We start from the raw sequence: 14,960 nt of genomic DNA on the forward strand, positions 1-14,960 counted from the left end.
AATTCTGTACTATTTCTAGCTCCCTATTTACAATGTAAGCGGATGAGTGAACATGATAACTGCTTTGTGCAAAAGGTCAGATTTTTCTCTGATGAAAAAGACTCTGATGAATTTGACCTTAAACAGATCATAAGATTTTCAACAAACGTGTGCAGTCAGTGGCAGCTCGAGTTCACAGTGAGATCGAAGCATAATTAGAAACATACAATTAAAAAACCCTCTACTTTTTACTGAAGTTGCTGTCATTAAAATAATTGTAATTTAAGTTGTTGTAATAATCTAAAAAAGTATTTTCACTGTCAGATTTTGAACATTTTAAACTCAGGACTTTCTTTCTTTTCAAACTATTACACAGAGTTAATAGACAGGGGTTGGAAGACAATCCCAATCAGACCACATTGATGGTCTTCCCTTAAATGTTCTTCCCTAAGAAATTAGATGACTACACTCACCATATGGAGTGACTGTGGCAGAAATCCAGAGCAGAGATGATCTGTCTGAAGAACTTGCGTGCCTCTTTGGGTGTTAATCTCCCCTTCTTCACCAAGTAGTCAAACAGTTCTCCTCCAGACACATGCTCTAGAACCAAATACCTACAGAGTGATGAGAAGCAGAATGAAGGAGAGAAAAAAAAAATTTGAGGAAGATCATCATCATTGCAAACTGAAACTGATGGACAGTCATAGAGACACAGAAAGAGACACAGACTGACAGATAGACATAGTGACACAATCATTGATGGATAAATGGACAAAAAAGACAGACATATATACAAAGAGACAGACAGAAGGACAACTACACAGAAAGATGATCACAGGCATGAGCAGACAGAGACAGACAGACAGACAGACAGACAGACAGACACAGAAATTCCAATATATATATATATATATATATATATATATATATATATATATATATATATATATATATTTTTTTTTTATCAGGAAGATTATATCAGCCACCTGTTGAGGAGAGAAATTGATTGACTTAAGCAAGCAGACAGGAAACAGAACAGTTCCCTGAAGTCTTCAGCACCAGAGCTGTCACATCTTTGAATGAACTCGAGAAACAAAACTACAAGAATGCTTCGTTCATTTCTGCAGGGACAGAAGAGTGCTATGTCTTTCATCAGATCAGATAATGTCCTCTCTAGGAGCCTTATGACTACAAGATAAACGGAGGAAATGAAATCAACAGTGGGGAGCATTGGGAATCAGCAGTGCGAGGCATTGGGATAAAAGTTTTAGTGGATTTGGGTTTGGGTTTGCTTCTAGTAAGGGTACAATAAAATAAAGTTTCTTAGCTCCGAGTGTCTTTTCTGCACTGAAAAAACAGTCAAGATAGACAGCTTTCTGTTCTATGGCAGTATGATAAAGTGTCCTAAGCTGAATTTCAGCAGTATTTAAATATTTAAGCCGTATTTTAATATTTTTGTTGTATTTTAAGATTTTCAGATTATTCAAATATTCTTTATTTATACATACATACATACATACATACATACATACATACATACATACATACAAATCAAAATACATACATACATACAAATTCCAAATCCTATTCTAAACTTAATATTTTAGTTTTTTTGCTGGTATCAGGTTGATGCTAAGCCTGGTTATCACATCCAGCACCAAAATTCCTAAAATGTTCATAACTTTGTTTGGTCATTCTGGAAATAAATCTGCCATGGGTACAAATCTCCAATCACACCCAAATTAATATTGTACAATGTGTCATTTTTGCCTACAAAATCTTTCACAAAATAAAAAAATGCAATATAAGCCCAGTTTTAGAGACAAAGGAGAGATAGTGGAATTAGTGAATGTTGCTCATCCTGCTGGAGGAAAGACAGACAAGTGTGTGGCCAGAGCAGCTATTGCCAGCTGAACTGATTTCTTCATTCTCCTTCGCACCTGCACCAGCAAATTGAATCTTTGGAGTTTAAAGTCACTCTCTGATCTCATCATTATCCTCTGGCCTTTTGTCTCTCCACCCAGAAATTCCTGCTGGTCTGTAAGTCACACAGCCACCATAAATGTCTTAAGCAGTTTTATAGGTTCTGCCGGTGGGCCGTCCTAAGCTTTCTGTCACTCTAATACAATATTGTCTCAACTGGTTTCCTTTCGGTGAATTTAATGACTCCTCTAAGCCATTAGAGGTTAACAGAGGTAATGCACTCTGACTTACTGAGAGCACAGGCACAGAGCATGAAGGGCTTAAAGTGACATTAAATAAAGAGGATACACAGAGGAAATGCTTATTTTAATTGCTTGCGTTGTTTGAATGGAGGAGTACAATAAACCCCAGCCATTTCAGCCAATGCCTCAAGGCTTACACACACACAAACGCACACACAAACACACACACACACACACGCACACACACACACGCACACACACACACGCACACACACGCACGCACACATGCTGACTTGGACCGGGTGTTATTTCCGAGAATATTATCTGGCAAAATAACATCATGTTATTTGATTGTTCCAAATCATTGTAAGAGGGATTTGTTTGTGCAATTACCTGTCAGATCAGCACAAACTCTCAGAGATGTGATTTGAAGAGAGATCCTTATTAGCATTCATAGCAAATTAATTCAAACAAAACATGTTGTTCTTGTTTTCAGGAAGGCCTGAGCATTATCAACGTTTAAACATGCTCTGTTTGCTCGGCTTGTCTTGTATCGTATGTATCAGATCCACAAGGTCGGCTTTAGGACATCATTTTTAATAGATTTACCAACATTCAGAGCAAATGAGATATTTTTCTATTTATCTGACCTGGGCCATTTATAAAGATAACAGGATGTGCAAATATTTGAAGATGATGATTTCAACCAGATGTTGGATGTCAGGTGCATTATCGTGGTGTTTACATAACCAATCACCTGTAGACACAGTCAGTGGATTTCAGACTGGGAAAGAACACACACAGATTTCAGCTTTATCACAATTAATGCTACTATAAATAGAGCAGCTGAGTCATCTGGTCCTGTGAGTGAATTCAGCACTGTGTGTCCATGCTAGCAAGCAGTGTAATTCGTAATTCGTTACTGTACTCAAGTCGTTTTTTTCACATATATGTACTTTACTCAAATATTTCCATTTGGGGAAACTTTCACTTCACTACATTTCAAAGTCAAATATCTTACTTATATATACTACATTTCGCAAAATCAATCGTTCCTTTTCATTATTAAGTAAATAAAAATGTTCTGGTTAAACACGCTGGTCAAAACTGGTCAAACACGCAGTAAGCCACCAATCAGGGGAAAGCGTGCTGCTTTAAACTTGTTTTGATTGCCTCTTGGCAGTGGCGGATTTAGGGACATGTGCATCTTCCCGGGGGGCGTCACTGGGCGTCCAAGCAAAAAAATAATTAATAAATCGATCCTTGTTTTTGTTTTGTTTGTTTGTTTTACCACTCATTTGCACAGTCGCGTCAATTAATTATATCATGTCACGATAAATGAACCTGGTCAGGACTTGGAATCTGCACCCACTGCTCGGAGAAGTTCATACATTCAGAAAGGATGGGTGGGGTATCAGTAAGGAAAACTGAATCCAAATTAAAATTATAAATGACAAAAAAAGGGTCTAAACCCGCAGGAACCCAATGCGGAAAAAAAGAGGAAAAAAGAAGGGGGTATGCAGCTCTTACTCATTTCGGTTTTAGGATAGTAAAGGCTACTGCATTTAATAAAACAGGCTAATAACTATATTACTTAGGTTATGCTGTGTTGCCTGTTATGCTTTTATGCACAGAGCAACATTTCTTATAGCTTGCATAACATTATGATTTATAGTATGTATTTTATCATAAGGTGTGTAGCCACAAAACAATTACAGCCCAGCTAGTCTTGTTGGACTGTAGTTAAAGTCGCACTTATTGATTTGGTTACCTTCCAATGAGGTGGTCAGAAAGGTTTTCTGTGATTGTACCGAAAAGGTCCTGTAATGAGTTCAGTAAAGGGAATCGCCAGTGCAGCTTAAAAGGCTAATTTAAAAGACATAGTATATTATAAGGATATAGGTTTTGTATGTATCTTAAGGCTACAATTAGCCAATTAGTTGTTTGGTTCTTGGTTCTGAGAGTATGATGGATTGTGCACAATGATGTGTATATAATTGTGCAATAAATGCATTTAGGGTGAAATTTCTACATGAAATTGAGCTCTCAGAAATGTATCCAAATTTGTGGACTGCTCTGAGAATATGTTCTTACACATCCAGTGACAGTAGCTGTTGCAGAGATGAGCTTTTTAAAGCTGGATCTAATCAATGGGGGAGACGTTGGGACATGGCGTGGTTCACCCAGGGTCAAGCTAGAACCACCATTGCTGGTTGGTGGTACCTACTTAGCACCAACCTACAGTTCAGTATCAGTTCAACATCAAGCAAAACATTTTGCAAGGAATAAATGATGGAAGAAACTCCTGATTCTAACTTTCCACAGCACCCGTGGCCTTTTTTTTTTGAGTCTCTGAAAATTTTGGGCTTATGATCATTTATCAGATATCAACCAGTGTTTAACTCATTATTATCATTCTATGAATAGATTGTTGTCCTAAGACTAACATTAGAGTCTTTTTTAAATAAACTGAGTTGATTAAGAAAGAGTCTTGTGATAAAAATGATAAGATATAATAGCTATAATAAATCATAGTTCTTCAACATAGTTCTAAGTACATTTAAAGTCAAATACTTTTGTACTTTTATTTAAGTGAAAGTTTAAAGTGAGCAACTTTACTTTTAATGAAATAATATTTTACCTACTGTATCTCTACTTTTACTCAAGTGCATGCTTTGTGTACTTCATCCACCACTGCTAGCAAAAACTAACACCTCCAATTGTTGAGAAATGAAAAATGCAATACTTACAAATATTTCTTGTTTTCGTAGACATCGTGCAACTTTAAGACGTGTGGGTGTTCTATTAGCTTGAGAATAGCGATTTCTCGTTCCACCTGTAGAGAAGAGAAGAAAAAAGCCACTGAGATTCATAGCCAGTTTTGTGCATTTTAATTAATGTGTCAGCGTTTCACAAAACCATGCTGTCGTTGTATACATGTGCATAAAATTGGTATAGTGGATCTTACAACAGAATTTCTTCTCAGCGTGAAGCAAGGATTACATCACCACTCATCATGATAAGTTCCACAAAAGTTTTCCAAAAGAGAGAGGGGGTGTGGGGGAGGGGAGAAAACTTTTTTCAGAAGTTCAACAATGCAAACTTCTTTTTTTTTTTTTTTAAGTCGAGAGTGAATGACACAGCAAACTATTTAACTGTCACATCACACTGTAACGTTCGAAAGAAGTCAAATGTTGTCGACTTTCTCTAAACAACCGAGAGTGAAATATTATAAAGGCCATGATGGCTCCTGAGTAATGTGCTTTTAAAAACACTTAAGAGACAGACCCAGACAGACACAGATCCAAACTCAGTGCTTCAAAATTGCTGCACTGCATACAGCTCTATTATCAGGAGGAAAAGGGCTGGATGGTACAGACTGACATCTCCTTAGGCAAACACTCACATATTCATATATTAAATCAAGTGGCTACTTCTTTGAGTTTTGGGACACTTCTCAATGCTACTTGACATGCCACAACAACTACATGCCTCTACCAAAACAGGTGCAGCCCTTAATCTGATGACATCAATAAAGCACCTAAATGCTGTACCCATTTGTATATAAATGTTTATACACTCCAGAGCAAAACCCAAAATGGGGCAAATATTAAGCTTTACCTTTGTGTACAAGAGACTATATAAGCAACTTTCCCTATTTCTAGCATTTCCCCAAATAGTTCACTGCAGCAGAGTAAACGAGAGAAAGGTGGCACAGGAGGTCTTAAGAGTGCATTTGCTTCATTCTGGCTAATTTTCTGGCCAATGAATTGTGGTTAAGACCATTAAAAACATATTATTTGCCTTTTTTTTTTTACTTGGCCTTTTTTCACAGGACTCTATAGTCCCTGATTAAACTCTAATGAGGAATTATGTATGCTGGTGGAACACATCTTCAAAAGGTTGATGTGTTAGACTGGTCTTTTTTACATTATAGACTTTTATCGAAAAGGTCAGGAGGAATAAAACAAAAGCGGATGTGATACAATGTTATAGAAAAATCACCATAATTGCATACAACAATGATTTGTCACTGATTAATTGTAAAAAAAAAACATGTTATCCTTGGTATTTATTTTCTTTTATAGCTACAGTTAATGATGTGGAATATTTAGGAACCAAGGGACACAGGGGAATTAAACAATGTCCAATACAAGGCCATTGATCTACATAAAACAAGATAGATTATTAAAAAATAATACACAAAACTAAATAGACAAATGGCAGACTGTGCAGTTATATGAAAATAATTGACTCTGGGGTGGTGTGATATGGTTACTACCTCAAATAAGATTACTTTTTTTAACAACATAGTCTGAAGTGTTTTATTTCTCTTAACCACAGAAATGGACAAAGATCTTTTAATTTATCAATGAATTACATTTCTGTTATCCTGTTTTTTATATACCACTATTAATTTCCCTTCCTAGCCACTCCTGTTTTCCCTCTCTTAAAGTTGCACACACTCACACACACACACACACACACACACACACACACACACACACACACACACACACACGTCTCTCTTTTTCAGTAAGTCTTTTACAGCCCATGCATTCAAAACAAAACAGGAAATGCTCCTACTGTGATATGGCAATACAGTCAGACGGATGTACCCAATGGCTCTTAAACTGCTGATCCCATGGGATTGAATGTCTCCACTCTTTCAATAGTTCAAGTACCAACTTGATAACTTGTTATATAGAAACCATCAAGCATTGCTGTGTGGGGATTTTTTTTACTAATAGAAAGCTTGTCCACATTAAAGATTATACATTTTTCTTTGCTGAACAACACATTTTAGATTGTAAATTCTAAAATAGATTTAGAACTTGTGATTTGGATTGTATTAGATATAAAGTGTATAAATTATATATAGAAATAAACATTCCATACATTCTCACCAATCAGATTAAAAAAATTATGCAGGTGTTAGAGAGATGTGAATGGCAAAAACAAAGAATTAAAAATGACTAACAAATTACAGCTTGTTATCTAAAAAAATATATGGGGATGGTTCTTTGTTTATCCCTTTACTAAGCACTATCTTCAAAAGTAAAGGAGTAAAGCAACAGAAAGTCCGGTATAGACATTTTATACAGACTACAGACACTGCTGTGCAACATTGATTTGTCTCCATCCTGCACACAGATGCACATGTAAGCACCGGTTACATGTATAGCCAGCACTAAAGTGTACACCGTCTGAATGTGTTTTACGGATTAATACAGCAAGTGGTTTTGACATATCCAGCTGAGCCAGCAGGTAGGACACAGATTTAGTCCAAATCTCAAACAACGTAGAGTTTAAGAAACCTAAACTAAGCCAGAGATTGTGCCTGTTAGACGATCAGCATTCGACTCTGATTCACATCAGTGTCTTGGGAATAGTTCCAGCATGCACAGCCTGTCACATATGATCACATGACAGAAAAAGAGATATTCTCTCTACCCTTCCGACCCTGCCTCACGTCATCTTTCCACAAATCATCTCACAAAGGTATACACTCAGGTAGCTTCCTGCTCATGGCTTGTCAATGGAGACCAGATTGTGTTATGTCTGTGCATCAGGCCGAAGTTATACAGCTACTAATAAATCAGGTCTTTTATATACTATATTTTATATTTGTATACTGTGTAGATGACAACTAGAACAATAAAAATAGATAATAATGTATGCATAAGAGTTAAACTCTATAGATCCTTTTCACCTAGCAGGGTATACAACTAATTAATTGTACAGTGCTGGTAAATTATCAAATATTCTTCAAATGGACCCAAAAACAAGGTGGAAAGTTTAAAATTCACAAGTTTATGTGAATTCACTCTTTAAACTGCTACCCCTTCTATTGTAACTGGTTGTTTCACTTTGTAAAGTTTGCTATATGAGAGTTTGGAGAGGGATGGACTGTTTAAAGCTATGATGTACCAGCAGGCAGGACTAACATGTTTTATTTTTTATTTACATAAATGGATCAAATCTGATCTTTAAATCGAGATTTGTTTGCAAGGCTGTTCGCTCTTCATAAAATAATAAGCAAACCATTGTTTTTTTTGCCTTCAGCAACGAATCAAACTTTGCGCCTTACTTGTTTTATCTTTATCTTACCAAAAGGAACCTGATGAGAATCTTTTTTGAAAAGGGCAAAGACCAAATGCAAACATAGAAGGAATTCTGAGCAGATGTGATATTTTTTTCAGGACTCATAGTGCTTGTGTTCTTTCATCCTTCAAAATTCTGCTTGGTTCTTTGGTGTATTATGTGGTGTTGTCTAAATATTTTACACTTAACCATCATTTTAAGCTCAACTTGCAACTGATTCCTAACTGTGACTAATGATCTGTCTGTATACTTCGCAATAATGTAGTAAAACTTGGATGAGGAATGGGTTGTGTGAGTGTGTCTTGTATCAGTCAGTCAGTAAGAGACTTGAACCTGATTAAATTATTGAATATGGTGAAAAATGTGAGTCATTCCGAAATACAAATCATGGAAAATAACTCCTAAATAGTGAAAACTTTGATTTACAAGCTTGGGTGGTGAAGTGTTTTTGAGGCAGATCCAGTGTGTTTCAGCATGCAGAATATTTAATTTAACCCAAAGCAATCATTTCACCCGAGAGGATGGTTATGACTAATTGCTGTTCATCTGCTGCTTTAAATCTATCAGTATGATAAACTACATGAACAGCAGCCTTGACATACCGGAGCCAAGTTGTTCACCTGGCATCTTCCTTTGGCCTGTGGGTGAGAAAACTGAGAATCAGTGATTTAGTGGCAATGCAACAGCCACTGTCTTGACAGAGGCTCAGAGAAATGGCGCAGCTCCAAATCTTCTTCTTCTTCAATGCCAGAAAAGCCTCGTCGTTCCAAACGAGACCAGGCGGGACCAGCGGCAAGGCCAGGGAGAATATCCAGGCACATAAAAGGCCAGCATTTCAATATGGTACTTCTAGAGGAGTTCCGCATTCTTTAAGACGCTGACAGCAAACTTTAAGATTCATATTAGTGTTCTCTGCTCTAGTAGACCTGCTGCAAATGAGCACATTCCCTTTCCTACATTCATTAAGATAGAGTTAGTCCACTGCTGTCGAACTTCTTGCTGCTCCATCTTGCAGTATTGACCCACTTGTTTCAAATGCCAACAAGCCAGCTCCCAGTGCTCCCTTTTCTTATGAATAGACCAGCTTTAATTACCTACACACATCTGTGTGCATGCATCCATTGAATTTCCATACAGCTTCATTACCAAGTTATTACTGTAGGCCTGCTAAGTCCTCATCCTACAGCACAAGTGGGAGACTGGGTTTGATCCAGGCGCTGAGGTTTAGCATCGAGAAAGCTAATCAAGCAGGGCAAATCGTTAAAATGCAGGAGGGTTACTTCAGTGCCCTTCATTGTGCTCTATTTGTCTCTCACAGGTCACAGAGTTTAGCTGCCTGATAATTACCTATAACGTAAGAAAGGTGCGTGGGCTAATAGAGAAGAACGTGTAGCTCGTTTGCAGTGAAGATATAACCCTGGAAAGATCACACGGCCACTCGAAGCCAAGGTCGAGCCTGTGCGAGGGACTGACACTAATCCAAATTGGTTATTTGACAGCGAGAACAGCAAGATAATTTGCCTTTTGGAATCACCTCAGTTATCATCACTGTGTCGTGATCATTAACCTGAAAAAGGTCAGTTAAAAAATTTTCTGTGTAAAATCTTTAAATGGAGTGCTTGGATTCACTGGTGCGAGCAGGGAGTTTTCTTCTATTAACAGAATTTTAAGGCTACACGTCAGGCCTAATAAAAGTACGTTTTCCAAAGAAACCTGGAAAATAGAAACAGCATGAATTTTAATGTAGTAAAATTTTAATAGATTAAAATAGTAGTATTTTATTGTTAATATTATTATGGTACAGTAAAGCAGTAAAGCAAGCACTGCAATATGCATTGCTGTGGCAGCATTAGTCCATTTTGTACACAATGAGGTTTAGGAAATGTACACATGGTGGATGTTGTATAGTTGAAAATGAATTGCTATATGTTTGATATGAAATGTTCAGTCTTTAACACAGTTGACTTAACAGGAGATTCATGTTATATTGTAATTTAACATATATGTTACAGATTGTAAAAAAATAAATTAAAACATAAAATGCATGTGTAAAGCCTTCAGTAGAGATTAGCCAGATGCAAACAGCAATGCTACTAGCATAACTACAGCAACATTGCAGTAGCTGTGGTGTTTTTCTTTTTTTTTTTCCTTCAGAAATACCACAGTATTATTTAGATCTAAACAAATCATAATGTGCAAAGTACTCTATCGACCTGGAACAAAGTTCACCACTGCTAATTTACCTAGAATACACGTTAAAAAGATTCACACAATGGACTCACATTTGTAAGTCATGCAAATGAAAAAATTACAACAATTTCAACGGCTGAAACTTTAGACCCCACATAGATGGGAAGCTCTTTTTTTGGTTATTGTTGATGATTCCCTAGCAGGTACAGAGTTGCTGTTAAATTAATGTGATGAAGCAGTGAATTATCAAAATAATTGAATTATAAAAACGGTTGGCTATCGAATGACAGCTGACCTAAGCATTATTATTTACATTGAAGCATACAGTACAACATTGATTCGCTTGAAGTTGGGACTTCGCCAAATGTCCATCATAAAAAGAAAATCTTTATATCTCTCAGTTTGTCGTAGTTAAAGTTAAATGTCATATGAGGTCATGTCAGGTTAGAGAAAACAGCCTTGGGCAGACTTGTGGCTCAGAGATAAAGATATGAGGCATGAAGTGCATCTAAAAGACATCGCCATTGCTAAAATTGGCATGTCAAGATAGTATGGCAGTACTGCCTACATTTCTGATGAGAATTAAAGGTGGTCACCAGGCCTCCAGTTCAGAGAGACATTGAATGTGCCCTTAACATGATGAAACAATCAGAAACTCTTTTCTGAAGCTGCACATACCATGGCATTTCCACCTCCCCTAGTCTCGCTTTCCCTCTCTTTCTATCTCTCTCTTTCCCCTTTCCTACTTGTTAACCATTCTATATTATAAGCAATGCATAAAATGTACACATACTAGTTATGTGTAACTAAATAAGACTTTACGAGGGTCACTGCCTGTGCAAAAGGTCAGGGACAGTAAAGACTTCTCTGTTGGCCTAAACACTAACCTACATTTACAACATAAATTCTAATTTTGGTTAATTTATTAATTTATTCCCAACAGTTTATTCTCTTCATTTCTCAGCGTTTCTTTTGGCTGCACTGCTTCCAGTACGTGTATGTGGATGTTATATTTTTTTTTTGTCCAATCAAATTTCAGCCTCTATGTGCTGCCATGTCAATCTAATCTGCCCAGGGCCTGCAAAATCTGTCCTGCTGGCTCTTTTACCATAGAGAATATTATCAATGAGTCTGTTTCATTAACCAATCAGATTTCATATTCGACTTACAGAATAGCGTCAGCATTTTTCATTCCTCTGATTGGTTGGTCAGAGGGAAACTGTTACAGCCAAGTTCAACTGGCAAAACACGTGTGTAGCTCTGCACACATTAATACAGCTGAGATAGACTTTTTTTATGCCTACGGAGGAAGAGAAATTGATTTGGTGTCGGACATATTTAAAAATAAATTTTCCGGAAAATCTAGACATCGTGCCACTGACAGAGACCGTGTAGAGACCGCCAGTGCAGAACACAATTCTGTGTGAATCTTTCCTGCCAAAAGCTCAAAACATCTTGATATTATCTTGAAGGTTTGTTCCTCCTTTAAACTGTGTGTCGATTTTTCATAGGGTATCAGTTCCTAATTAACAGTATTATTAAATTTTTGCCTAAAGGGAATCCTAGACCCTACAGGATTTTCTAAAGGGCTGTGTAGCAGTTTGTGTCGATTTCTGAAAGAATAAGTACAATATATTCACAACTTTTCATTACACACGAGAACCTGTTTCAATCAAAAATATACATCAAACTAGGCAAGCTAAATGCTTTATTCCAATACATAAAAGCTACTTGAGAGCCAATTTTCAATTTCTCTTCAGTTAAATTTTATTTGTTTTAAACAACACACACACAGAAAATGTGTATATAGATTTAGATTGAACTAATGAGAGATAGTGACAGTGACAAGAAAAACTCTAATTCATCATGAACACAAAACTTTGAGAGCTAAATATCAAAAGGATCCTCCTCTGGGTGACACTGGATAATGGGATTATAAATCAAGAGTAAAGTCAAACAGTATTAACTGAGTTGAAAGTAGGGTTGATCATCTTATGAATATGATTTTCCTGTCAAATGGAACAGGAAAGTTCTTAATTGAGCAAGAAAAGAATTTATGATTACAGATGCAGTTCTTAGTTGCACATGTCCAGGTAAGATTCACATAACCACTGAAGCAAAAGTGAATGGTGGGAAAAAACTGTGAAGTGAGTCGCTTGAAACAGTTCAGAAAGTATGTGCTAGATACATTGCATTACAGTCACCTATAGGTACAGTAAAACCGACAGTCATATTGTCTCCTGAGGCCTGGCCATAGTGTATGCTACTTATTAAGACATGTGCTGAGTGTGAACATTTTTCAGGAGACAGCAGAAGCCCTACTGTGTGAATAGACAGTTACTAAGATGGCAAGTGGTGACAGCAGAAAGTACAAGCTGCAATAGACACTCAATAGTGGAGAAAATGCCCTTGAGCTTTAACTGGCACACATAAAAAAAAAACAAAGAAAGAGCAGAGTTTCAGACTTTTCCATTCTTACTTGCACTTCTTAAACACAGAAATGGTTTATAGCATCTACAAATCAATCATTATGGGTTTCTGAGAAAAGCTACTTCAAATAGGTTGTTTATATAAAATGTATTCAATATGCATTTTCCGTCATCTCTATGGTCTACTCGCTCTGTCTTCCTATTTATTTCCCCGTTTCAAAAAACACCAGGCAAACGCAGAATCCACATCCTCACCCCTGAGACAAACGCATGCAATGTCAAAGACCGTCTCAAGGTCATGTAAATAAAAAACACTGAGCCTTGGCACCTGCCGTGCCTCTGTGAGCTGTACTACATCTGTACAGTAAACATTTACATTCACAAAGTTTTGCTGCAAGCTTGTTTGTAGTCCTGTGTGCTCTCTGTGCAGGCTGGCTGTTAGCAGCCCTCTGAATTGCTCTGACACCCGGGTCCCTCCTTGCTGCAATAATCAATACATTCCAGTGATGGAGAAACTGAATACTTTTTGCTCGCCCTCCACTCAGTTTAAAGCGGACATATCTCAGGAGCACTATTAATGCTTAGCCTACAGGAGCCGTTGCTGCCTGAAATTGGCTGGGAAATTGCTTGAGATAGGCCTGATGTTCAACTACAAGAGGCTGAAGAGCACAAATTGAATCGTTTGAGACATACAGGAGGACACATCTTTCTCAAACTGGAATACTTTGGCTGGAGACAGGAAATATATGCCCATAGCCTTAAGTGATGTTGGCAAGTGGACACGTTGCAGATAACAGCTCTATTTAACCTTAAAGCCATTTTAAAGCAATTTAGCATACGTCAGCTTTTATTGCATGTTCTAGAATTCAGGTACATTTAAACTGCAAGAAAACGCTTCATGAACACATTTAAATGATCATGCATATGCAATATTAAGAGCAAAAGCAAAAAAGGGGAGAAAAAAAGCAAATGAAAAATAAGTGAGGGTTTTTTTTAAAGCTGAAAACCACAGGCATTTCCAGCTGGATGAGGATGGTGATGCATGGCACATTCATTTATACAGAAAATAAAGTTTATAAATTCAAAATTAAGTTGCTAATTTAAACAGTGTTAGACATGGAATCCTCTGACCTTGAATAAGAGACAAAGAGAGAACCTTACTTCCAGCTGTAAACCTTCTATTCTTAACATTGTGAGAGAGTGAGGGAGACAGAGAGAGCAAGAGAGAGAGAGAGAGAGAGAGAGAGAGAGAGAGAGAAGGACAGAAAGAGATGCACAAGACCAACACTCTGGCTAGCAACTGGGCAAAAATAAAGTCACTGTTCCATATTTACTTAAAGCTAAAATCTCCACAGGCTGATCTGGACCTTACCCAGAATGGAGTGTTTTTCATCCTCTCTTCCTCTCTTGTGCTTTCTCTATTACACATACACACACACACACACACACACACACACACACACACACACACACACACACACACACATACACACACACACACACACAAACTGTTTCCAGCTTTGAGTTAATCTCAGCACTCATCTCCTCTAATGCCAAAGCTAAAATGCACACAAGGGAGGCTAATCAATGTCTCAGAAATGTCCATCGATCAGAGAGCCATGAAGTGACCAGCACACTCCCAGCCAGCACGGACAGAGTGAACCACAAGCTATGTCTCTTACAGTGGCTCAATTCTATAGCAAAAACTTGGTCAATCCCTGACAAGTGCTGTCTCTCCTACCCCAAGGACAAAAGTATGCTTGTGTCAGTCAAGCTCAGAGCTCAAATGCTGTCTACTGACAACTCTCATCCTAATCATTACTTTAATGTACAGTGACAAATCAATCACTTTGACACTTGGGCCTGTGGATGTGACTGAGTTATGGCACAATAGAGACATAACTCCATGCTAATGGACGTGTCCTGTGATGACCTTGTCCATAATGAAGTCTAATGGTTGAGGACGAAGTGCATGTGGGTTTGGGGGTTACTAGGGTTCTTCTCCTTATAGCAGACTGAGGCATTTTGTGTACACTTTATCAACACCGAAAACATAATCTCAGTTACTCAGAGGTTCCACAGGTCAGAGAAC

General features: G+C 37.5%; 1 protein-coding gene across 7 annotated transcripts in view; it reads right to left on the reverse strand.

Annotated features, from left to right (window-relative positions):
• The window catches only part of brsk2a (BR serine/threonine kinase 2a), a 177,943-nt gene that overhangs the window by 50,329 nt on the left and 112,654 nt on the right, over window positions 1-14,960 (reverse strand). For all 7 annotated transcript variants that reach the window (XM_046858873.1, XM_046858872.1, XM_046858871.1 and 4 more), the window contains exons 3-4: window positions 4,895-4,980; window positions 453-593 (exon numbers count right to left, since the gene is read on the reverse strand). In XM_046858873.1, coding sequence (XP_046714829.1) covers window positions 453-593; window positions 4,895-4,980 — 227 coding nt within the window. The remainder of the gene's footprint in view (window positions 1-452; window positions 594-4,894; window positions 4,981-14,960) is intronic.

The sequence above is a fragment of the Silurus meridionalis genome, chromosome 10 (assembly GCF_014805685.1).
Source record: "Silurus meridionalis isolate SWU-2019-XX chromosome 10, ASM1480568v1, whole genome shotgun sequence".
Lineage (NCBI taxonomy): Eukaryota > Metazoa > Chordata > Actinopteri > Siluriformes > Siluridae > Silurus > Silurus meridionalis.